The 25,649-nt window shown below is 55.8% G+C and overlaps 1 protein-coding gene across 3 annotated transcripts in view; it reads left to right on the top strand.

Annotated features, from left to right (window-relative positions):
• The first annotated feature begins 7,224 nt into the window (after positions 1-7,224).
• PRKCD (protein kinase C delta) overlaps positions 7,225-25,649 on the top strand; it is a 32,939-nt gene continuing 14,514 nt past the window's right edge. Inside the window, exons 1-3 of one of the 3 annotated variants that reach the window (XM_061128362.1) lie at positions 7,225-7,430; positions 10,869-10,981; positions 24,647-24,780. In XM_061128362.1, the coding sequence (XP_060984345.1) occupies positions 24,666-24,780 (115 nt within the window). In that variant the 5' untranslated portion in view covers positions 7,225-7,430; positions 10,869-10,981; positions 24,647-24,665. Of the gene's footprint in view, positions 7,431-10,868; positions 10,982-16,706; positions 16,841-24,646; positions 24,781-25,384; positions 25,404-25,649 lie in introns of those variants that run through there. The other 2 variants (XM_061128364.1, XM_061128363.1) reach the window with 2 other exon arrangements.

The following is a 25,649-nucleotide window of genomic DNA, read 5'->3' as shown; positions in this document are numbered from 1 at the left end:
GGTGAGACTCAGCTCCCTGGGGAGGCTCCTCCCTGCCAACCTGTCTCTTTCCACTGCAGGCTGCTGGACATTGACGAGGAGGCATGTGTCTGCCTAGGGAGCTAAGAGCCTGGGGAGACAGACGCGAACAGCCCAGCTGCCTGTTTCCAGTGCTGGGCACAGGTCTGGACCCTCTGCAACCAACATTTCAATCCATCCTCAGAGCAGCCTCAAGGACTCCAAATTTTACAAATGAGGAAACTGAGGCTCAGAGACAGCTGACACTTGCTCAAGGTCACACAGCCAGTTAGTGTGGAAACAGCATGTGGGTTCTTCCTACTGTGGACCCTCTGTACATGTGGTCAGTGCCCCAGGAAAGACCCTGGACTGCGCCAGTAGTGGGATGGAGGTGAGGGCAGAGCTCATAGGAAGCAGAGACCCTCCTCAGTTAAGAGACAGGAATCTAGAGGAGGACCTCTTGGATGGGGTCTTGTTAGATGGTTAAGAGCTTAATGGAATGGTATTTTAAGTGCAAAGTACAACCTGAGCAGTGGCCTTGAGGAGGAGCGTGGGGGGTGGCGGATGGTGGGTGAGTTGGAAGGGGTGTCCTGGCGCCCCAGTGCCTCTCAGATTCCTGGAGGAGTCAGAATGGAAGGTGCTGGCTGTGCAGGCACCTTGCTCAGGCTCTGCTGGTCCAACTGGCCTAACCACTTCTCCCCAGGCACTGCTCATTGCCCCTGCGTACAGCCTTGCCAAGCGCTATTGGCAAACCCTGGGTGAAGCTTGGTCAGGAGACTGGGATCCCTCATCCTGGTATCAAGGTAAAATGAACAAGGGGTCTTGAGCCCCAGACTGCTCTGCCACCACCACACAGCCACCTTCTCCAGGAAGCCTGCCCTGATTGTGCCTTCCAGTAAGACAATTTTTAAGATGCAACGACAGTGTGGAGTGTACGTCTGTCTGAAGAGATGAAATTATCCGTGCAATAATGACAAATTTTTACTTATCTCTGTAAACTTATCTTTGTTTTCCTTAACTTGCTCTATTTTTCATCAGAACAGCCAATATGTGTCATTCATTTCTTTTCTAGGTTTCTGTGACTCCCCGTCCCCACCTGGCATCCCACATCCAGCCCCCTGTCCTCCAAGCCAGGCAGCAGGCTGAGGTGCCTTGGACAACACTCTCGCCCAAGGCTCTCGGTTACGCCATCCATGAAATGGGCGTGTCCGAGTCTCTCTGACTCTCCAGGACCGAGCTAGCAGCTAAGGGCGAGAGGGCGCCGCCTCGGCCCAGGCGGCGGCGCCAGCCCAACCTCCAGGTGGCGGCCCGACCCGGGAATAGAGCCGGGTCTTTTATAGCCGGGCCTGAGTCACGTGACGGGGCGGACGCCTCTGCCCGCGGCCGAGAAAGGCCTCCCGGGGGCCAGGCGGGGCGGGGCCGGGTGCGCGGTAGGCGCGCCTGCGGGGGCGTGTGCGCGGCGGCCGCTGCTGGGGGCGAAACTGTCGGGGTGGGGTCGGGGGTGTGCCAGGCGGTCGCTCTGGCACCCTGTCAGCTCAGGGCCGCTCCTACCCGCGGTCCCTGTTTCCCACCCGCCACACCGGGCTTGGTGAGCTGCCCGCTGCGGAGGGAGACTGAGGCAGGTGAGCAAGCCAGGGAGCTGATGAAGCCCGCGGCCCTTCACGCCCTGTGGGTGACGGACCCCCCTACCACCCCCGACTCGTCCAGTGTCAGAGCCTAGAGTGAGACCTGGCAGATCTTAGCGGCCGAGGGTACTGCTGTGTGCGGGTGATGGGAGAGGTAGGGGTGGTGCTGGAAAGCTGGGAGTTCCTCTGGGTCTCCTTGCCAGGGAATATCTGTTACTCTGGCTGCCCCTGACAACATCAACACCCACCCAGGCCCCTTTGGTGGGCAGAGGGGTAGAGGAGGCGGAAGAGCAGACCCAGAAGAGCAGCGGCTATGCGGTGGTCAGAGCAGGACCGGGGTAGTCCAGGGGCTGCTTACCCTGTAAGGACCCCAGGAAAGCCCTGAGCCCTGAACTCCCAGAAAGCACCTTCGCCTTGTCTACGAGTTCCACCCAAACACAGATGTATTGAGGACAGAACTTGTGGACCATTAGCTGGCCTCACTAACTCTTTCCCGGTTAACACCAGTATGGATTGAGCTCTGCTCCCAGAGTACCCGGCAAGCTTGATCTTGTCCATCTTCTCAGCCACCCACCAGGCCAGTATTACTGTTATCTTGCCCATTCCACAGTTGAGAAAACTGAGGCACAGTTAAGACATAGGGCCGGGGTGGAGTTAGGGTGTCAACTTGGCCCCTCCAGGCCCCTAATGTGGCACTTCCTGCCATTTGGTACTACCCCCAAGGCCTCTGCCCTTACTACCCAGTGTCTGAGGCAGAAATCCGGGCCCACGATCATCTCGGTGACCTGAGGCACTGCTACATGTTGGACTATGTTCCAAGTTCCCTTCTCACTTGGACTAGACCCAGCAGGATCCATCCAGGTTCTGCCATCCCTAAAAGTTGCAGGAGCACCATCTCTGCTAGCCTGGCCTCCTTAACCCTGAAACATGAGCCCCACTCTCCCTTGGCCAGCCTAGTGCTCTGGGTGTGATGGGGGTGGTGCTGGCAGCCAAAGCCCCAGGGAGAGGGATGGTGATACAGAGAAGCAGAAACAGAGAGGGCAGAGAGGGAGCAGAGGCAGAGAGGCTAGATCAAGGACCATCTCTCGGCAAGGCTCAAGTGAAGGACCCCTTCCTGCCAGCTCAGGTGGACAGTCCGCCCCCAGAGATTGAGGGCTGTCCAGGTCCTTTCCAGGTTGCTTGGCTGAGTCCTGGACTTTCTGTGGAGGGGTCTGAGGGCCTCCAGGGTTCGTGGCCTCCGTGGCGTAGTGGTTGCAGGGGTCAGGCTGCCCTTCCTCTGGACTAACCCTCCCGGAGCCTTCAGGGGGACAGGGTGGATGCTGGGGGTGGGAGTCTGGTGGCTGGCTGCTCAGTGCTGCCTCTGATGGGCCCGTTTCCTTGGCTGCAAACCTAGAGAGGGAACAAGGGAAAGTACCATTTCTGGGTGGCTGCTGTGGACCCAGCCGTTCTTGGGGATTTATGCCCCATGTCATGAGAGGGTACCGAGGACTCTTCCAAGCCTGACAGCCTGTGACTTGGCAAAGTGACCTTACCTGTGCTGTGGCCAAGGTGAGCTGAGCCTCACCAGGTGTCCACCCTGGCTGAGACTCCACGCACATCTTCTCACACAACACTTAGCCCCCAAAGTGGTGGTTTGTCATCAGCCCATTTCACAGGTGAGACCTCAGGATCAGAGAGGTGTGGTCACCTGTCAGAGTCATACAGTTAGCATGTGACACAGCCCAGGCTTGCTCCCAAGCCTCAGCAGGCCCTACTAAAGTCAGTACCAGTCAGGTTATGGGGGCATAGAAGCAAGCTCATCTGGACCATGCCCTTGCCCATCCAGTGTGGCACCAGAGGGCAACTCCAACGTGCAGAGCCACTCCAGCCCAGCCTGGCCTGGATTCCCTGGGTCCTAGATCCCAGGGCGTAGACGGGAGCCCACTTGCATCCCATCTCTGCCTTGACCACAGTGTGACCTGCAGAGCCTCAGCCCCTCCACCTTCTCTGAGGACATCTTGCCTTCCCTTGGAGTCTCCAGGGGGGAAAGGTTGGCTGAGGCCAGTGTATGCTTGCAGCCCCTGAGTTCCCGAGTCTGCATAATCTTGAGGGCAAGGATAGTGCTTCCTGATGTCTACTTTGTAAATCCTTGTTCCTGAAACACTAACCCTGCTCTAAAGTAGTGGTTCTCAACAAAGGGTGGTTTTGCCCCCAGGGGTCATTTGACTGTAGACGGAGACATTTTTTTTTTTTTAATGTTATTTTATTGAAGGATAGTTGATTTACAATGTTGTGTTAATTTCTGCTGTACAGCTTATATATATATATATAAGTTGTATATATATATACACACATGTATGTATGTATATTCTTTTTCATATTCTTTTCCATCATAGTTTATCACAGGACATCAAATATAGTTCCCTGTGCTATATACCTTGCTGTTTGTCCATCCTGTATATAATACTTTGCACCTGCTAATCCCAAACTCCCAATCCATCCTTCCCTCATCCCCCTTCTTCCTCAGCAACCACAAATCTGTTCTTTATGTCTGTTGAGTCTGTTTCTCTTTTGTAGATAGGTTCATTTTTGCCATATTTTAGATTTCCTTGTGTAAGTGGTATCATATGGTATTTGTTTTTCTCTTTCTGACGTACTTCACTTAGTATGATTATCTCTAGGTCCGTCTCCTTGTTGCTGCAGTGGTATTATTTCATTCTTTTTTTATGGCTGAGTAGTATTCCATATGTGGGTTTCCCTGATGGCTCAGTGGTAAAGAACCTGCCTGCCAGTGCAAGACACATGGGTTCGATCCCTGGGTCGGGAAGTTTCCCTGGAGAAGGAAATGGTAACCCACTCCAGTATTCTTGCCTGGGAAATCCCATGGGACAGAAGAGCTGGACTGGCTACAGTCCTTGGGGTCACAAAAGAGCTGGACACGACTTAGCAACTAAGCAGAAACGGTATTCCATAAGTACCACATCTTCTTTGTCCATTCATCTGTTGACGGACATTTAGGTTTTTTCCATGTCTTGGCTATTATGAATAGTACTGCTCTGAACATAGGGGTGTGTGTGTCTTTTCACATTATAGTTTTATCTGGGTATATGCCCAGGAGTGGGATTGCTTGGTCATATAGCAACTTTATTTCATTTTCAGTTTAGTTTTTTTTTTTTTTTTTTTTAGAAACCTCCATACTGTTTTCCATAGTGGCTGCACCAATTTACATTTCCACCAACAGTGTAGGAGGGTTCCCTTTTTTGGAGACATTTTTAGTGGGTAGAGGTCAGGGATGCTGCTAAACATCCTCCAGTGCAGAGAACAGCCCCCACAGCAAAGAATGATCTGACCCAAAGGTTAGCACTGAGACTGAGAACCCCTGATGTAAAACATGGACTTTGGAGCCTGGCAGACCTTGGTTTGAATCTCACTTCTGCCATTTACTAGCTGTGTCTCCTTGGGCAGGTGGATTTGAGACTCAGTTTACTCATCACCAGAAGTGGCACTAATAGTGGCCTTCACTGTGAAGGGTCTTAAGGTCTGATCAGGTTGCCCAGATCCAGTACCCAGCACAGGACCTGTCACTGGGGCAGCTCTGTCAGTGTTGGCCATTATTCTTCTTTTCCATTTTCCAAGGTGAACCTCAGAGTGTGGGAGCAAAGGTCTGGTGGCTGGACCTAGAAATCTCCAAGTGGCAGCCCTCATTGCCCTCCTTCCAGTGGTCCCTGGCACCAGCTGGGCCTATTGTTGACATTGAGGGAGAGGCTCAGCTGGCCACTGTGGACCTGGAGGGAGGAGCCAGAGAGGAAACTTGATTCCAGGTGAGCAAAAGTCACCTGAAGCTCATCTTGCTCACCTTTTCTTTAGCTCAAGCCCAAGTAAGTCATGGGGTGGGGGTGGGGACTAGGACACAAAAAACACTGATGAGTAAAGACCTTTAGCTCAACGAAGTCCCGTGGATTCACCGCTGGACATCAGGGAGGAGTGACATTTGAATGGACACAACCAAGACAGGTAGAGATTTGGGAGTGAGTGCGAAATGACATTCAGGCCCAGGGAACAGTGTGTACAAAAAATTGGTTGTAAGCAGTAAGGTATAAGATTTCTTTCCTAAATGATGGTCCAGTGTGACCTGAAGGGTCCATCTTGGTGAACAGAGCCTACCCCAGTGGGTAAGGGACATGCATCAGAGCTGGGAACTTAGACATTAAGCAGTTTTCAAACTAGGTCTTCCTTCTGGAATGTAGGATAGCACTCATCCCCACCCTGCCATGTGTGGGAAAAATCATTGTATCAATAGTAGTTTTCTTTCCAGCTCAGACACACCCCTGCCACACACACACACACAGTTTCAGATTCACATCTTGGCCAGGGCTCTGCATCCCTGGAGGTGTCGTTAGACAACCCTTCCCCCCACCATCCCCACAGCCCTGTAACCCAGAAGGTCTGGCCCCTTCTTCCCACCCATCTTCCCCAACCTAGGGTCCTCCCACCTGAGCAACATGACAGCTCTTCTGGCCCTATCCAGCCCTTCTCTTCTCATCAGCCACTATGTCCCATCCATTTCCTCCACAAGCCCATTCCATTCTAACAGCTGCCAGCACTCGCTCCTTGAGAAGACTAATGTCCTGGCCATGGCCTGTGTTGGCCATGGACCCCTTGATCAGCTCAGGCCTCCTCAGGGATTGTCTCCCATTTTCATCCCTTAGGTCTCAGCTAGAAAGAGCTGTCCAGACTGTCCGCATGACCTCTAGGTGGTTCCTCAGGAGGATAGGTCTGGAACTGGAACCCTCTTCTTTTCCTCTGGAAACTGACATTTCTTTGGAAGTATGGAATCGTTATGGAATGGTTTTCTGATATTTGGGGGCAAAGGAATGGATTCCCTGGGCCTTTCTCTCCAGACTTGAGGCCCAGAAGGATACTCAATGAATGAATGAATGACTTATGCCAGATAATCAAGTTCTAAGTCTAGAAAGGAAGCTCAGGAGCCTCCCAGAGGCGATGGGAAACTCTGAAAAGCAGGGGCGGGGGGAGGAATACTCATGAATCAGGGCAGGAGCTGCTCTCTCAATCGTTTGACCAGCACCGGCGGACCGACTAGAGCCTCCGGCCCTGGAGTCTTCCCATTCGTCTCCGGGCACAGAGCCGGGACTAGCTGGCCTGGCGGCGGGCACCGAGCCCGACCGCGTCCACACTCCAACCAACAGGAAGAGAAAGAGCGAAGGCCCGGCGAGGCGGGCCAGCTGGCGGGCAGAGAGTCCCGGGCGCCAGCGCTGGGAACTGGGGAACCCCCGCCGTCGACTCCCCGGCTCCTTGTGCGGGGCGTAGGGTGGGGAAAGCGCCCCCCGGGCCTCTGCGCCCTCAGTAAAGTGAGGCCCCTTCTGAGGGCCCGTTCGTGCCCTTAGTGGGTGAGGGGTGCTCGAGCCAGCGGAGAGGCCCAGACACTGAGTGGCGGGCCTAGGGAAGCAGAGCGGCTGGACCCCCGGGGGCGGCTGGCGGAGGCGGGGCCTCGGAGGGGGCGGGCCTACGTGGGGGCGGGCCCAGGGCGGGGGCGGGCCGAGACTGGGGCCGGCACCTGGGTGAGGTCGCACCGCCCCGCCCCCTTGCACTTCCGTGTGCCGCTGCGCGGGAGCGGGAGGCGGCGGACCTGGGATCTCTTGAGCGACCCCCGGCGTTCGCCCGCTGCGCCGAGGCCCGGGTGGTAACTCACCGGCCGCCGGGCCCGTCTGGGTCTGGCGCCCACCGACCCCTCTCCGGGAGCGCTCCCGCGAGCGGCGCCGAGAGCCGGACCCCAGCCGCGACCCCTGGCGCCTGGCCCTGCGCCCGGAGGTGAGTGCGGGCCGCCGTAAGATCGGGCCGTAGAATCGGGCTGCCCCGAGGGCGCGCCGTCCCTCCCTTCCCCTCCCCGCTCCGGCTCTCGTTTCCGAAACTAAGAAACTGAGCTCCGGCCGACAAAAGTCCCGCCGGTGCCTCTGTAACCCTGTCCGTCTGTCTGGCCCTTTGTCCAGTGGTGGGGGCCGAGGGGCTCTCATCCTTCTGCTCTCGGCCCCTCTCTACCCTAAGTGTCCCCAGCGCCTCTGAGGGTCCGCTCCTCTGTTCCAAATTTCTCGAGCTCTCTGTCAGTCCATCCGTCCCCACTCCCTTAGTGTTCCCCGTCCGCCTCTCCCTGGTCCCTATCTGTCTGCCCTTCGCCCTCCTGGCTCCCCATCACCCCATCCAACCCTGCCTCCCGCCACCCCCTAGATCCTGTCCTCTGGGAGCTGCGGCCCCAGCCCACGCTCGCCGCCCCCTGCCGCCTCTTCTTTTCTACCACGGGGCTGAGACCAGGCTATCCACTGGGCCTCGCCTCCCGCGCCTTGGAACCCTGTCCGGCCCAGCCGCTGCGGCGCCTCCTCGTCGCTTGCTCTCTTCTTTCACTCTCTGTGTCTTTCTCCCCATCTGTCTCCGGGCTGGGCGTGGCTCCAGACTCCACCATCCCCCCTCTTCCGTCCTACCCCTGCGCCCCCTCCTCCGGTGGTCCCTTCCCAATCCAGATGCTTCCCCTGTAGGGGCCCAGCCAGGAGAGGGGAAGGGGTGGAGGAGAGGAGAGGTGAAGAGGCAAGAGACAGAATTGCCCCGCTTCCCCAACTCCCCTCTTCGTCCTTGTCAGGGAGGGCAGAGCCCACTGAGCCCCCACTTGAACCCGGTGAGAAGGATTTGGAGTGAGTAGGGGGACATTCCTCTCCCTTCTGGCCCCTACGCTATGCGCCTGGACCTTGTCGTCTTGTGCTCAGTTGCCTGTACCTGTCACGTAGGTACGTTGTATATCTGTGTCTCCTTGTATGTTTTTTTCCCGGGTCTGGAACTTGCTCCTGTGTGTCCTTTTAAACATGTGTGACTTGCCTGTGTGTATGTCTGTTTGGGGGTCCTGAAGCTCTTTGTGCTCTTTGCAGCTATGTATGGACTAGGTGTTTTGTCACCAGACTCCCCTCTATGTGTTGGGATGTATGCCCATGTGCCTGGAGGGTCCTGTGTTGCACACTGGCTATGTCATGGTGACCCACTAACCATGAATACATACAGCCTTCAGTGTTAGTGTCAGCCCCCCCAGGCTCGTGGGTGTGGGGGTGGGTGTGCACGCCCACTTACATGTTCTCCGCGCTGAGCCACTGTGAGCAGGCTGACCTGGTCACTGAGAGAGGTGACTGGTCCCTTGGGTTTCCTTGTTCCTGCTGTGGACTGAGCTGGGGTGTGGTGGACAAGCCAATAGAGGGCAGTTGTGCGCGCGCGCGCGTGTGTGTGTGTGTGTGTGTGTGTGTGTGTGAGATGTGGAGGTGTTTGGACAGTTGTACTTGACTGTAGGGTGGTATGAGGGATCTGGCGTATGACAGGAGTTTGGCTGGGGGCGAGGCTAAGCGAATGACTGGTTGGAGACTCACACTGTGACTATATGAAATTGTGCGGATGTGTGCTTGGGGAGTCACTGTGATTGTGGGGAACCGAGAGTGCTTGGGCGTGGGTGTCAGTTGCAGAAGGAGGTGCAACAAGGTGTGTGTTCCCTGTGCCCTGAGGTGGCAGTGCTGGGAGGGAAGGTAAGAGCCCTTGTGTGTGTGCGCTCACGTGTGTATGTACATGTGGGAGGTCATGAGGTTGTGGATGTGCATGTGACACACTCAAGCCCAGCGCTGACTCCTGGGAAGATGGGGAAACCGTCCATCTCTCACCTTCCTCCACTCTCTCAAGTTCACAGACACCCTAGGTCACAGTGTTGTGAGCAAGACCTTGGGCTTGATCCAAGAAAGATTTAAGCTCAAATACTGTGCCTTTTAAGAACGAGAGCCAGGAACTAGGCCTCTCTAAGGCGGTTTCCTTATCTGCAGAGTGGACAAAGTTGTGAGGACCAGAGGTCCTTTAGCCTTGGTCCATAGTGAAAGCTCAGCAGATGCTAAGTCTTGTTTGGTGAACACTTACCTCCCCTCAAATGTTGTTGTTGTCGTCATCATCATCATTGTTGTTTAGTCACTAAGTCATGTCCGACTCTTGCGACCCCATAAACTGTAGCCCGCCAGTCTCCTCTGTCCATGTGACAGAGCAAGAATACTGGAGTGGGTTGCCATTTCCTTCTCCAGAGGATCTTCCCCCACCCAGGGATCGAACCCATGTCTCCTGCATTAGTAGGTCGATTCTTTACAACTGAGCCTCCAGGGAAGCCCCTCCAAACTGTAGAGTCCCCATTCTCCTGGGAGCTGGAGCTGCTAAAAGCCAAGGTAGCCCCAACCCAACTTCCTGCCCGTGATGTAGCTCTTGCCCCCTCCCATCCGCTTGGAGCGAAGATGGCTGACAGAGACCCTACCTGCATCCAGCCCTGTTGAGGCCAGCCCAGATGATACCCTCCACCAGTCTCAGCAGCAGCAATGGTGCTGGTGGAGGTGATTCGGAGCTGTGACTGCAGGGCACTGACACCGTTTAACTGGCACAGCTAATTGGAGTTTAAAATTAGAAATAAAGTGCAGACAAAAAGATAAAGCTCGAGGATGCCTCGGCCCGGAGGGAGCGGTGATGGGGGTCTTCAGTGGGAGGAGGGGCTTGCATCTGGGAAGGAGAATCTTTTGTGGAGACCTGGCCTGGCCTGCAGAGAAAGTGCTTAGGCCTTTCAGCCAGGAGACCTGGGGTATCCTGCTGCTTTTGCTGTTCCTTCCTTCTAGGATCTCTCTGGGCCTCTGTTTTTAAAGCTGTATAATGGGCACAATGGTAATGAGAGAATCATCTGAACTAGAAGGTACAAAACAAAAAATGAAAGTGTCATTGTTCGCTTGGCACGCCAGTGAGTTCAGTACAGCAGCCGGCACACCACATCATTGGAACCTTGCAACCACTTGAGACATCTCCCCACTTCAGAGATGAGACAAACTGAGGCTCAGAGGAATTGCCCCAGGCCACAAAGCAGTGGTCCCTGATTGCACCGTAGGCCTCCAAGCCCACAGGGCAGGCTCTTGAAGACGAGAGGATTGGGGACAGCTGTTTTGCTGTGTCTGTAACCTGGAAATGCTCCAAGGGCTAAGATGTAGTCTTCTGACCCCTAGCATGGAGTAGACACATAGCTGGTGCCCTGGAAAAGATGGCCCCAATGCCCCACTTCACAGAAGAGACAGCCAGGCCCAAAGAGGCCAAGGTCTCAGAACCAGACGAGGCTGACCCAGGCCTGTGTCGGCCTTGCTGGGGCTGACAGATGGGGAGAGCCTGTTTGGTGGCGCCTACCAGCTCAGCTGTTTTCTCTTGTTCTTGCAGGTCTGCCGGGAACTGGCCCAGGTGAGGGCACAGGCCTGCTTCTGGTGGTGGTTGTGTGGCAGCGGCGGCAGCGGCAGCCAGGACTAGAGGCCGAGGGGATCTGGGAGCCTCAGGTAAGACTGGGTCCTTTTAGGCAGGTGGACAGATGGACAGTGTACAGGGATGGCCTTCCGCTTTGGGCTTCTCCCCTTCTGCCCTGGGCCTGGAGTCGGTATGGGGTTGGTGCATACAGAGTCCTTAGTCTGGGTGTGGGGTGTGGGCGCCCAGGGAGGGTAGCAGTTTGCTCTCCCCCTGGAAGCTCCCTGCCTGAAAGTGGCTTCTGGCCCAGGGAAGGCTTTGGCCTTGGAGCTCAGAGACCTGGTGCCCACTGGTGTTTGGGTGCCAAGAGTGGTGACACGTGCTGGTCAGTCAGAGAGGAGGTGGTGTTTGAGCCAGAGTGAGAGTGGATATCAGCTTTTCCATGGCCTCTTTCTCTGCCTCAGGCTGTCCTCATCATCACACAGGGAAACTGACGTTTGCCCTGGGCCTTCTAGGAGTTGGACACAAGGTCTCCCAGCTCCTGGCACAACCAAACTCTTTGCCACATCCCCAGTTCCTCCTATTTCCCTGGCCTTTTTGGAGCCAGAGGAGAGACCCGAAATCCCCAGTTTCAGGGTGCGCTGGGAGGCTGTACTCTCTCAGGTGCCTTATAAAGCTCAAAGTTCCCTCCTTCGGGTCACCTTGCCTCCTTCCACCTGCATGACAGTAAGAAGTGAAAGTTACCCTTTGGGTGTCCAGAGTCCACTGAACAGGATCCTGGGGGGCACTGGGGGCTGCTGAGGGTGGCAAAGATGTTCTTTCCGCCAAAAGTCCTTCCAGATCAACCCCTCAGTCCCACCCCTCCTGGCTCTCAGGCACCTACAGATCTTGAGGGTGAAGAGATGGTGGGGGCTGGGGTCCCCCTTGGAGGGAGGGCAGGACATCAGGGCCCTGGCTCTTGGAGTGGGCGTGGGGGCTGACCAAGGGCAGGGTCTATGCTGGGTTTTCTGTTTATTCAGTCTCTCCCCAAACTTGGTGGGCAGAGAGTGACGTGTCCTTGGTTGGCTGGGGAACTCTGCTATGTGAGGTCAGGGGTCCATTCCTGCCCACCACTGAGCCTCATTTCCTAATAAGTCCAATTAATTAACCTTGAAGCCAGCCTACTTTCTGCTCTCAAATGTCACCTACCTTGCCGGCATAGGCATATAAACACACACAGGGATGCAGAAGCTGAGCTGCACTCTGCCCCCATACCCACAAACCCACGAGTGCCTGCACACGCACCACACATGCGCACACACGTACACAGGTGTTCACATGCACTCACTCGCAGGCACGCTCAAACACGCACACAGACACTCACCCGCTCACCCAGTCATCCGTGCACTCAGACGCCTGCCCACACATACCACACTGTGCCCATTCTGGGTCAGGAAGGGGCGGGAGGTCCTTGGTCAGGGTCACAGCTCAGCCTGCATCTGGCACTGAGGGTGAGGTTTGAGGTGTAACTGTGACCACAGGCACTCCAGGGGACAGCGCCACCCTGGGAGGTGAGCTTTGCCCGGACATTTACCAGCTATCCCACCTGGGCCAGGCCCCCAGGCTGACCGGGCCTGGCATTGAGGGGGAGGGGGGATGAGTGCCAGGGAGGAGCCTTGTCAGCTGGGCCGTTTGTGGCTGCTGCCACAGAGGAGGAAGTGGGCTGTCTGTGGTCATGGGCCCAAGGTGCTCACAGGCGGGTGGGCGGTTCTATCAGCTTGTCTGTCCCCTGCAGTGTCCACGCCTGGTACACGCGGAGTTGCTGGGCCCCGGGGACTGGGAGGCAGGCAGGAGACTTCTCCCGGGGCAGTCTGTGCACTTTCCACGGCCTGGGCCCAAGGAGAAACCGTCTGAGGTGTTTCCGGAGGCCCACTTCCTCTGGGCTGCCCAGGAAGTGGTTTTAAAGTGGGACTGACCAGCTCTCCATCTGAGGCTCGCTCCGCCCCAGCCTGGCCCCCGAGGGGAACAGTGTCTGGACAGTGGATTAGGTCGACCGATCGGGCTTTCCACGGCCAGGGTTGGCCAGCCCAGGATGGAGACACAAGGAGGGGAGTAGGGATGCTGAGGCCATGGAGTCCCCCGCAGCCCCCGTGACCCCAGCTCCTCCTTTCCTCCAAGCTGTAAGCCGAGGCTCAGAGCACAAGCTCTGGCAGGAAGGGCACCTTGTGTGTGAGAGATGCTGGGCTGCATCTCTGGGATTAGGCAGCTCTAAGCGGCTGTATGAATGGACCTGGGCAAGTGGCTTTGACTCCCAGTACCTCAGTGTCCCCCCTCTGACACCTCAGACCACGACAGCATCCACCTTTACTGGGTTGTGCTGGGAACAACAGATGATTTATGGAAAGTAGCCAGCACTGTGACTGGCACACTGTTCATGTTTAAGGAGTAGCAGTGGTTTAGTTGCCAAGTCATGTCTGAGTCTTTGCAACCTCATGGACAGTAGCCCGCCAGGCTCCTCTGTTCATGGGATTTCCCAGGCAAGAATACTGGAGTGGGTGGTCATTTTCTTCTCCATGAAGAAGCAGAAACTGTAGTTATATAAAGCATGCAGCTCCCGGTTTTTGGTAACTGTTTAAAGAACAGCAAGTGGTACTGATGATGGGATTATTATCGGCTGATGACCTGGGCACGGGCCCAGTGTCACAGGGCCGAGTAGCTGCGGAGCCTGACTGAGAAGCCAGATCTCGATTCTGCCTCTGGTGGCAATGCTGCAGGGTGGGGAGGGTTCTGTTGTTTCAATCTGTTCTGGGTCCTCCAAGGAGAAGAACGCCAGGATGCAGCAGCTGTGCCCACTCAACGGCCCAGCCCGCTCCTGCTCTTCTCCCCCTCACTCCCTTTCAAAAGGAGAAAAACAGATCTGACAAATGGATGCAGGGAAGGGAAAGGCAGGCGCAGCTGCCTGCTGCCCCCACAGGCCTCCCCCAGCCCCCTCCCCTGCTCTCGCCCCCTGTGGGACATGGGGCTTGGAAAAGCTGAGGCTGGTGGTGTGGGAGTGGCTGCTGAGCCCTCCTGCCAGCCTGCCTCCACTTGGGACCCTTGAAGTCGGTCTTTGGGCTCGGGAAGGAGGCGGACATGGGGGCTGATGGAGCCTGGAGGGGTGGGGAGAGCTGGAGATCCCCTCACACACATTCATGCACACATCCTTACCAGGTGGCAGCTGGTGGCAGGACCCTGCCTGTCCCAGGGACACGCAAAAGGTCAGCCCTGTGAGGGGGTTGCTGAGCTTCGGCTTTTGCTAACCAGGGCCAAGGGGCTGGGGGCCTCAGGTGTTGACGGGTAATGATGACATTATAGTAGGCTGAGGCCAGAAGCCTAGAGGGTGGAAAGGGGCAGGGGCCTGGGCTGGGAGTAAGGGTCTCCTGAAGGTTTAGGAGCAAGACTTCTGCAGGCGTCGAGAAATCTGACTTCAAATCCTTGCTTGATATTTACTGGCTGTGTACTGAAGCTAGGGACTAGGCTGCTTGAAGGCTCAGTCATCCCATCTGTGAAATGGGCAGATCTAGTAGTGTGCATCAGAGATCTGAATGATGAGAAAGAGCCAGTGTTCGTTTTGGGAGAGGAGCAGGGAGACGAAACAGTGAGTTTGGAGGCTCCTGAGCAGAAAGGAATGTGGTTGTTTAGGGAACCAAAAGTGGTTTGCTGGGGTTGGGGCTGAGGAGCAGGGTGGGGTATGGCCAGAAGGTCAGGGAGAGGGGTCTGGGAAAAACCGGGGCCTTGAACAAGGGGTGACAAGATCTGCTGTACTATCTTAGAAGATTTCTCTAGTCACTGGGGCAGAGGGACCTTGGGGGTTAGAGCAGAGGCTGGAGGGCAGTGAGCAGGCTGGTGCAGGCCTGGGGAAGGCGATGGTGCTGGGATGGGGTGGTGATGGAGAGAAGAGAGGACTTCGGGACAGATAGGAGGCAAAAGTGATAGCCTTGCTGTAGGGGGAGGAAGGGGAGGGTGGAAACGACCCCCAGGTGTCTGACCTGAGTGCTGATGCTGCTAGGAGACCAGGGCACTTGTATGGGGAAGGTGTTTGGATGTATTTGAGCACTTCCAGAGCATGGTGGAGTTGGGGATATTACAGTTGGGGAGAGTCTGGGCTGAAAGTGGAGACTTGAGAGTCCAGATGTAGCACATAAAGCTGGGACTGAGGGGAGGAGAGAGTTCAGCAGGCCTTCGGTGGGCAAGTCCAAGAGGCCCTGGTTATAGGACTGGGATGCCTGTCCCTCGAAGGTCCCTGCCAAGGTGCCCATGAGGGTAGGTTGTGGTGGCTGAGCCACTGTTTTCACAACAGCCCCGGAAGCTTTGGATCATGTCTGTGACTGTGTTGGGTAAACAGGCACACTGGAGTAGCCAGTCGCCAAGGCCTGAGGCTGGAGCAAATGTCTGCTAGAGGCAGGCTGTTGGGGCTGGGATCGGGGGGGAGACAGGAGGAGAATTGCAGGGTCGTTCATTGTCAGAGCTGGAGAAAGCTGAGAGGTGTCCATTGTCAAGACAGGGAAACTGAGGTCCTGAGAGAGACAGTAGCTGGCCTGGGGTCTGCCAGTGGACTCAGCTACCTTTGCCCAGCCTGGTCTCTTCTCAGAGCAGCAGAGCAGGGCATCATGGGGCTGTGTGGCTCTAGAGAGCCCCTTTCCCCACTGATCCAAGGAAGTTTGGAGGCCCCTGAGACTATAGGACAGCTGGAAAGGGGTGGTGGGGCAGGTGGGGAGGGGACATGGTGTGCGGATGACGGTGCTGACAAGGATGCCGCTGCAGCCCATGCTGAACCGTGGGCAGGCCACGATCACCCCCTTCACAGATAATGCCAGAGCACCTTGACCAAGGTCACAGGGCACCCAGGGCAGACACGTCCTGAACTAGACTTGCCCAGCCTAACCCAGCCCACACCCAGCCCCTGCTCTCTACTTCCTCTGTTCACTGCCCGCCATGGGATGGCACACCATAGTCCTGCCTCCCTCCAGATTGCTCCCCATCACTAAAGTGGGAAGGCATCCTTGGGGCCCTGCTCGCTTCCTGGTGCTCTGCTGTGCTTAGTCGCTCAGTCATGTCCAACTCTTTAGGACTCCATGGACTGCAGCCCACCAGGCTCCTTTGTCTATGGAATTCTCCAGGCGAGAATACTGGAGTGGGTTGCCATGCCCTTCTCCAGGGGATCTTCCCACCCCAGGGATGGAACTCAGGTCTCCCACATTGCAGGCGGATTCTTCACCATCTGAGCCACCAGGGAAGAGATGGAGGCAAAAGCCTTAGATGGCCATCTCTCCTTCTCCCGAACACAAAGGCTACAGTTGACAACCAGGAAAACCATAGGGATTCTAGGAAAAGGTACACAGAGAGAGGGCTGGGGAGTGGTCTCTGGGGACTGGCAGAGGAGCCATTCCCTCTATTTAGCACTGGCCCTTGTCTCCCTCAAAGCCAGACTCGCAGTTCTGGGGCTGGAAACAGAGAGTCCCCTCTCCTTTCCCCTTGGGGACCACCCCGTTGAGTTCATGGCTTTGGGTGAATTACCCACTGTATCCTTGTCAGTTTCTTCCCAGTGAGTCTGGAGGTCCTGGACGGGGTGCCCGCACAGCTGCTCCACCTACAAAGGAGCACCGGCCCCTCCTTCTGTGCACCACCCCTGTATCTGCCCCTGTGACCCCCACCTGTTCCCAGCCTCCAAGGACCTCCACTCTTAAAAGGAGGAAGGCTACCCAGGGAGGAGCCTGACCGGCCCACTCCTTCCTCTGTGCACTTTGGACTTCGCCTGGGGCGGGAGGGACTTTCTCCACCTCCCTCAGCGGGGGAAACCCAGCCCGCCTGACATCCAGCGGCCCTTCCCTCCCCTGTCCCCTGCCACTGGGCCCCAGCGACTGCACTAGAAAAAGCCGCGTTGGGACTTTCTGGTGGCGGCCCGTCGTCAGGCACGTGTGGGTCCTTCCCAGCTTGTGAGTTGATCTCTGCCTGCCTGGAGTGTCTCCGTTCCCGTGTGTACCTGTGTGTGCGCAGATCTCTCGGTGCTGGTGAATGAGGGTGTGAACGTCCCGTGTGATCTGTGTGGGCCTGGATGTCTGTCAACACGTGAGAGCCGCTGCACGGGGGTGTGTTTCTCAGTGTTTGTGCTACTCGGCTGTCACAGGAGTGTGTGAGTGCCTATGCTTACAGCTGTGCCTGTGTGCGGGTGAGGGTGGGTTCAGCTGCAAGCAGGGCTCCCCACATGTAACAGTGTGTTTGCTTTGGTGGGTGTGCCCATGTGTGCGCATGTGACGTTATTCCGAGAAAGGCCCAGACATACCCCCCTCCCCGGCTCCGCACAGAGGCCCCCTTGTTCTCAGTCTGGCTGTGAAGGGGCTCTTGTTTCTCCCTCAGGGGTACCTGGGGCCCTCCCTATGGCTGAACCCAGGGCTTCCCCAATCCTAGGGCCAGTTGAATGATTCAGGCCTGTACCACACAGGTCCTACAAGCCATACACGCCGGCAGGGGTGAGTGTGAGCCAGTAACAGCCAGTGTCCCGAGACCTGCCCCTCTAACCCTTCCAGACCCTCTGGCTAGGTGGCCCCGTGGCACGCTGGGCATCTTTCCCTCTGAAGCCCTTCCTGACGTCCTCCCACCAGCAGGCCCCTTTGGCCCCCGTTCCAGCCCAGCCCCTCTCCCTGCCTGCGGTCACGTCCTTCTCTAGAACGTGTGTCTGCATGTCCTCTGTCAGGCTGTGAGTTCCGTGGGTCTGGTGCGTCTTGTCACTGTGGCCCACTGGCTGGGTCTAAGGAGAGCTGAGGGTGACCTGGGGCCAGGCTGGGCCGTTGGAGCCCTAGAGCCAGCAGGCTATCATGTGCAGAATCTTGTGTCCCCAGGCATGGGTTTTCCTGCCGGGGAAAGCCAGGTCTTTCATTGGTTCTGAGGGAACAACAATGGCAAAAGGTTGAGTTGTGCTGCCCTGGCCCCTCCTCTGATTCTTGTCCGCGGGCCAGGTTGGCCAGCAGTGGAGGGGTTTAGTGTCCCCAGGGCAGTCAGATGTGTGGCCAGAGCTGGGAAGGCTGAGCTCCAGGCAGACGCCCAGGTCCTCCGCTGAGTGTGATCCCAGACACCTGCCCAGGGAACCTCCCGGGGCCCGTGAGGTGGAGGAGCTGCTGACCTCCTCGAAAGCGAGGAAGAAAGGACTGGACTTTAGAGCAATCTGTAAAGATATGTAGGAATTCAGGGGGACATTCTGGCTGAGGGAACAGTTTGTGCAAAAGCACAGGGGAGCTGCAGAGGGAGGCATATGTTCACAGAGTAGCCAGGGGGTAAGATTTGAGGTGGCGAGCAGGCCAGGGCCAGGCTGAGAGGTGGGCCTTCTCCAGGAGGTTCCGAGCTGCAAGAAGAATGGAACAGGGAGGGACCGGGAATGGTGACAGGAAGGAGGGTCACTGGGGAAGAGGAGGACGGTCCACAGTGATTGGGGTCTCAGCTGGGGGATAAGGTGCTAGTCCTGACCTGCGGTAGGGGGAGCATGTCTCCTGCTCTGGGACTTGCCCATGACCTGAGACTGTGGCTCGTCCTCCTTCCAGGATGTGGGGGCTGGGGGCACAGGCCCAAGGGGAAGGCCCTTGGAAGAGCTTTGCTAGCCCTTCCCTCCCCCACCTCTTTTTCTTGCTGAGCCCATTTCCTGGGTTGTGAAACCCCTGTGGCCTCTTAAACTTGCTTCCGTCTGGGAAGGCCATCTGGGGAAGCCAGCCTCCCAGCTGAACTGCTGTCTGCCTGCCTGCCTGCCCGCCCGCCCGCCTGCCCTGCCCGGCAGCTTCTGCCACGCCCAGCCCCGTCGCTCTGTTGCAACCCTACCAGGGCCAGCCCTGCTCCCTGCTGCCATCACACTGCCTCTCTCATTCCTTCCCTTCCACTACCTGGGCTTCCTGGGTCCTCCTCCCTCCGGTCACCCCTCAGGACTGATGTGGCCTGGACTCTGAGCTCCCCCCAGGCAGGGTTTGCATCCCCAGAGGTCCTAGGCCAATACTGCTCCACTTTGCTTTGCTGCTGCCACCACCGGCCTTGACTGTCAGCAGGTGGTGCTTTTCGTGGGAAGGTGGCAGGGGCTGCCCTGAGCTGGGCAGGTGTGTGAGGGGAGGGAGGGTGGCATGGGAGGGGAGTATTCCTTACTCCTCAGGGGTCCGTTCAAGGGAGCCAGAGCCTAGACTCACCAGAGCCTCATCTGATCCCGCTCACCCTGGCTTTGCTTGACCTTAGCCTGCCTCCTCTTGTTCCCCTAGCTGACATGGAGAGAGACCCTCCCTTTATGTTTCACACTATCCCCTAAAAGTCTGCCCGAGGCCTCTCTTCTCGGGCTCTGCTTTGCTCCTTGGTCCAGCAGGCATCCCCCCTGTGGCCTGTGAGGCAGAACCAAATGCCAGGGAAGGACTAGGGTGGAAGGGAACCAGCTGAATCTAGGGACCAGGGAACCTTTATGGCAGGACCCCGTCCTCAGTTTCCCCCTGTGTATAATGAGGAGATGGACAGGTCAGTTTCTGAAGGCCCATCTCTTGGGAGGTATTTTGGCTTGATGGGTTTTATTTTTTACCTCTAACAAAATGGTTACACGTGATTTTTGTAGAAAAATAAGAAAGCTCATCCTTGTTCCTGAGAACGCCCTTCGGGCCGTGTTCCCATTCGCCCCCTTTGCTTACTGGAACACACACACACACACACAGAGGGATGTACAATGTGCACAATCATCCTCCATGCACCAGTAACTTCGGCTGGCGTAGTCACTCTGGTTACCTTGAGGTCAGCCTTGCCCACTGCCCATGACTGGCTGGGAGCAGATTTCCACTGCCCTGGAGTAGGCGGGCTGCCTGCTCTGGCCTGGCCCAGTACCACCTTTCCTTACCTGTGGGCTGCAGCCTAGGGTAGGGTGGGGAGCAGGGCCAGCAAGCCCTCATCCTGAGGCTGGGATCCAGTTAGGTCTTCCCCAGGTTTTGAGAACTGGAGTTTGGGCTAAGTGTCTGGGACAGGAGAAGTAGTCGCAGTTCAGGAGTCTGTACCCACCTTCTTTGTACAGTAGTGGGAGGGTCCCCAAGGTAAGGCCTGGAGGGGGTTGTGTGGTCAAGCATAGGAGACTTGTCTTCTGGTCCCCTCACCCCCTTATTTACTCTATCCTCACAGATGTGTTTCTCTACACTGCTCCCAGCACATTTATCTATCTCTACCTTTGTCCTCTCTTGCCCTTCATCTCCTCTTCCTGACATGGCAGACTAGGAAGAACGTGGGCTGCAACATCAGATAGGCCTGGAGTCAGATCCTCCTTCTAGCACTTACTAGCAGTGTGATCTTGGGCAAATCACTTAGCCTCCCTGAGCCTGTTTCTTCATCAGTAAATTACCCACCTCTGGGATCTACACAAGGATGAAATGAGTTAATTCCATTAGAAGCTTGATCTGGTGTGTGTTGGCCTCAGAGAAGGATGACTTTTTTTTCTAAGTCTAATTTATCTTTTTTTTAGATCCTTTTTAAAAAATTCTTAATTGGAGAATAATTACTTTACAGTGTTGTGTTGGTTTCTGCCATACATTAACATAAATCAGCCATTCATATATCCCCTCCCTCTTGAACCCTCCCTCCCACCTCCCATCCCATCCCATTCCAGGCCACCCCTCTTGGTTGTCACAGAGCACCAGATTGAGCTCCCTGTGTTATATACCAGATTCCCCCTGGCTGTCTACTTTACATGTGGTAATGTATATGTTTCAATGCTACTTTCTCAATTCGTCCCACTCTCCTTTCCCCAGTGTCCACAAGTCTGTTCTCTATGTTTGTGTCTCTATTGCTGCCGTACAAATAGGTTCATCAGTACCATTTTTCTAGATTCGGTATATATGCATTAATATACAATATTTGTTTTTCTCTTTCTGTATTATTTCACTCTGTTAAACAGGCTCTGGGTTCATCCACCTCACTAGATCTGACTCAGATTCATTCCTTCTTATGGCTGAGTAATGTTCCACTGTATATATGTATGCAGCTTCTTTATCCATTCACCTGTCAATGGACATCTAGGTTGCTTCCACATCCTGACTGTTGTAAGTAGTGCTGCAGTGAACATTGTGGTACGTGTGTCTTTTAGAATGGTTTTCTCAGGATACATGCCCAGTTGTGGAGTTGGGTCACATGGTAGTTTTATTCTTCGTTTTTAAAGAAATCTCCATATTGTTTTCCATAATGATTTTATCAATTTATATTCCCACCAACAGTATAAGAGGGTTTCCTTTTCTCCACACCCTGCCCAGCATTTATTGTTTGTGGATTTTTTGGTGATGGCCGTTCTGACCAGTGTGGGGTGATACCTCATTGTAGTTTTGATTTGCGTTTCTCTAATAATACGTGATATTGAGCATTTTTTCATGTGTCTATTAGCCATCTGTATGGAAGAATGATCTTTTTTTTTCTAAGTGAGGGCACTGATTCACAACCAGGCCCTTTGACCCCAAGTCCAGTGCTCTCTGCTTCAAAGGGCTGCCTCTGTTGTGGGCTAGAGAAGCAGGAGAGTAGAGACAGGTGGTCGGGAAGGGCCTGGCTGGCTTCGGCTGGCTTCGGCTGGCTCCAAGGAGCTGGTCCCCATGGAGGCCTGTGTGGAGTCCACCCCCTGCTGCCTCTGGGGGCCTGCAGACCAGGGATGAGGTTGAGCTGAGCCGGCGGCCTTCCTCTGGGGCCTGTGGACCTGAGCCAATTTGCATGAGGGCTATAAATAGTTGGCTCACCTTGTTTTTTGTGCCATCACTCCACCCCCTGGCCTTCCCACCAGTGTTCAGATGCTTTGCAAGATGGGTGAGTGACTCTAGCTCCGCTGTGCAGGGAGCCCCATGTGCCAGGGCCCAAGACCTCTCTTAGGGTCTCATGGTGATCGATGGAAGGTGATGTCTGCTTGTTACAGTGTCTCTCTTCCTCCGGGGATCCACACAGTGCGGTTGGGGCGGAGATGGTGTTGGAACCTGGCTGGGGCCTGTGCTCTAGTTTTAGTCCTAGGTAGTTGGGGCTAGGTGACATCACCCTGGGTTACTGCCAGGTAGCCCCAGGGCAGCCCGTGGTCCTCTTCCTCATGACGCTGCGGTCGGGCTGTGCAGGTTTGGGGCCAGGACAGGGCCCACTGTGGTTGTGGTTTTCCCTCCAGTGGCTTCTAACTGACTGCAAGCACCAGCTGTTCTGAGTGCTGCAGAACTGGAGGGCAGGCTGATAACTGTCTTTGCCGTGGTCCTGTGGACAGCTGGCTCCTGCTAGGGGACCCAGAGCCCATGGGCCACCTGGACTGGGCCCTGAGGGTAGTGGGGTGTGCATGGGGAGAGGAAGAGCCAGCCTGCAGGTGCTGAGCCCACTGGCCCCTTCAGGATGAGCAGCTCCATTCTTGGAGACTTGAGTTTTCCTCTCTGAGAGGTAGGGTCAGTTATCAGGACTGTCTTCCCGGGCTACTAGGAGCCTGGAGACCTGGATGTGGTGAGGATGTTAGTGTACTTTGTAAGCTGTGAAGGATGGTGCACAGAGGAAAGAGGGCTGCTATTAGCAAGAAGGGGTGATAGTGGCAAGAGGCCCCCACCCTGAGTCTTGTGGGGTTGGTGTTGGCTGTACAAGTTCTCATCAATGCAGCAGCCCTCCAGTAAGGCACTGTGCCTCATCTGGGGGATGGGGGTGACTGAGACTCGGGCCAGGTGACTCTCAGAGTGCCCCCGCCAGGACTGTTGGGAAGCCTGAGGCTGAGCCATGTCTGCTGAGGGTCAGGCCCTGGAATGTGGTTGCAGACACGAGGCAAGTGTGTGCTGTGTTGAGGTCATGCTGATCCTTCCGGAACCTCAGACCACACAGGGTGACAGGAGGAGCGCAATAGCCTTTGGCTTAGAAATTTGAGACCCTCACCCAGGCTCCGACATGCACTCCCAGCCAGGCCTGTGCAGCTCACCGTCCACTGCAACACTGACTGTGTACCCACTGCCTGCCACCCACTCACACGTCCTCGCAGGCACACACATCTCCATGGCCGTGGAGTCACACCCACATGTATGGCCGCCCCCCCTTCCCCTAACACCAGCTTGCATACTCATGCGTGCTTGGGGCGCAGGGAGGAGGCGGCAGCAGCCCACAGATGGCTTTCCCTCCCTGCCTGCTAAGTGGTCAGTGCGGCTGGTCTCAGACGTGAGCTCACACACCCACGCTCACTCCTTCTAGTAGGAGCCAGGCCCGGGCAAGGGACATGGTGGAGTCTGCCCTGCCTGGCACCTCTTCTGTATTCTGGTGGCTGGCTTCAGAGGACTGGCTGGACCATTGGGCTGGGCTGCAGGCTGAGGTCAGAGTTTCCTGTGAGCTCATCTGGGCTTGGAACTCCCAGCGGGCCTGGCTGCTGCTCTGCGGCCATGTGGAGGAGCTGGGGGAGACGTCCCGGGGCCAAGGTGGTGTTGCCTATGCAGACAGGCATGTGTGGTGGGGGGATAGGGGTACATGTCTTAGTCTGCCTCTGTGCCATCTTATGTTCAGGATGGAGCAAGGCTGTGTATATGTGGATATACACGAGTGAGCATTCCTGCAGCCACGGTGGTGGAGCTCCCCTCTACGGACCCTGGACCCTGAGCCAGTGTCTGGGCAGGTGTATGAGTGTGCACCTGTGGGCTTGCACAGCTGAGCATCCTCCACGATGGCAAGCCAAAAGACCCTCAGGGTCACCTGTCATGACCATTGATTTGAGTAACTGTGAGGAATGGGGGCATGTGGGGCCAATGTGTGTGGTATAATAAGCAAATTCAGCATTATGTTTAATATTAAAATAGTTTTATATTTGGGAAAAATTTAGTTTAAGAGTGCAGGCAACTTTCCAGGTAGGCGAGAGACGCCTGAACCCAAGGGGCTTGGGTTCAGAAGTGTCAGGCGTACCGATCTGGGTGGGGCTTTTCACTACCCTGGTCCCAGACGAAATGGGGACTTAATTAGTAGAATCCCAGCTTTAGGTTCTGCTTCATCCTCAGGATTTCAGTTTCCTGTAGGGAAAGTGGGGGTGATCATCTTGACCCTGGTTGTCTACTTGGGTGCTATGCTCAGTCGCTAAGTTGTGTTGGACTCTTTGTGACTCCATGGTCTGTAGCTCACCAGGCTCCTCTGTCCATGGGATTTCCCAGGCAAGAATACTGGAGTGGGTTGCCATTTCCTTCTCCAGGGGATCTTTCTGACCCAGGGATCAACTTGTGTTTCCTGCACTGTAGGTAGATTCTTTACCACTGAGCCATCAGGGAAGCCCTGTCTGCCTAGGTAGTTAAGAGCAAACACCAAACTATGAAAACCAAGCAGGGCTGCAGGGCCAAGGAGGATGGGGTACTGTCCTTCCCATCTTGGCTGCCACTGAGGTGCTGGAGCCCAACATGTACTCGGTACCTGCACATAGTAGGTGCCTAGCCATTGACTATTAAAGGAGGCATTGAATGACTGACTCTCCAAATAAATAAGGTGGAAGTCACAGGCTCACATGTCTCCAGGGCCCAGGTAGGATTTGGAGAGAAGTGTAAGCAGGGCTTTGAACTAGAGTGAACTGGCAGGGGTGCCAGCCAGATATTGCCCAGTGGGCCTGATGTTACACCTTCCAGTTTCATCAGGGAAGTCACAAATGTCGTCTTACGTAAAACTTAGTTTTGATGTTGGTAACTAGGACTAGTGCCTTTGAAGGACCATGTGGAAGCTCTGAGGGGAGTGGGAACCTGACCACCCTCCCCGGGCTGTGCCTGCAGCCTGCCTCAGGTCTTCTGTCTCCGCAGCCCCACTGCAGGCCCCAACATGGCACCGTTCCTGCGCATCTCCTTCAACTCCTACGAGCTGGGCTCGCTGAAGGCCGCAGACGAGGCAAGCCAGCCCTTCTGTGCTGTGAAGATGAAGGAGGCTCTCAGCACAGGTAGGGCTGGAGGCTGGACCCCACCCATTTTGCAGTCACTGGCAACAGGGAATTGCCAGTGGGGCAGGGAATTCAGAGCCAGGAGGCAACGGCAATGGAAGGAACTATCTTGTTCTAGAACGCTTGAGGGATCCTTCTCTTCCTTGTCCTCATCTCCCTGCCTAGCTCACCTGGCAGTGCAGGACAGTAGAAACTACCCACTGCCTATAGGACCTCCTGCACTGACTACATGGAACCTTCTCTGGGGCCCAGAGCTTCTGGTTCCTCCCCATTGGTTGTTTTGCCAATGGGCTCCTTGCAGGAGCTCCATGTGTCCATCTGTGCCAGGCCCTGTGCTGGGAACAGAGGACACTGCCATGCTCCAAGGTTGACCAGGCTCTGCCCTCATGGGGCTCACAGTCAGGTGGGGGAGCCAGACAGTGAATCTTGTGATAGGGAAATCCAGACGAGGTACCATCCCAGGCTGCAGTCAGGAAGGGCTTCCTGGAAGAAGCAGACATCTCACATCATTCCTGCTTGCTTCTGTCCTCGCCTGGCTCATCCTTTAGGTCTCAGCTAAGCTGTCCCTTCCTTTAGGATGCCTTCCCTGACCCTTAGGCCTGGGGCAGGCCACCTGACCATGGGTAGGTCTAGACCCACTAACATTGCTCTCTTCAGTCTTTTCACAGCTATGATTTAATATTCACTTGAGGGGTGAACTGATTCATGTCTCTGCCTAGAGCTAGGGCTCTAGGACAGGCACATGACATGTCCAGTATCATGGCTGGTGTGTGGGAGCCCACAACAGTATTCACTGAGTGAATGCATAAGGGAAGGCGACATCTAAGAGGGGCTGGAGGAAGAGGGTCACAGGAAAAGGAAATAGCAAG

Source organism: Dama dama, chromosome 24 (assembly GCF_033118175.1).
Source record: "Dama dama isolate Ldn47 chromosome 24, ASM3311817v1, whole genome shotgun sequence".
Classification (NCBI taxonomy): domain Eukaryota; kingdom Metazoa; phylum Chordata; class Mammalia; order Artiodactyla; family Cervidae; genus Dama; species Dama dama.
Note: the sequence above shows the minus strand (reverse complement) of the source record. Positions and strands in the feature narration are given on the sequence as shown.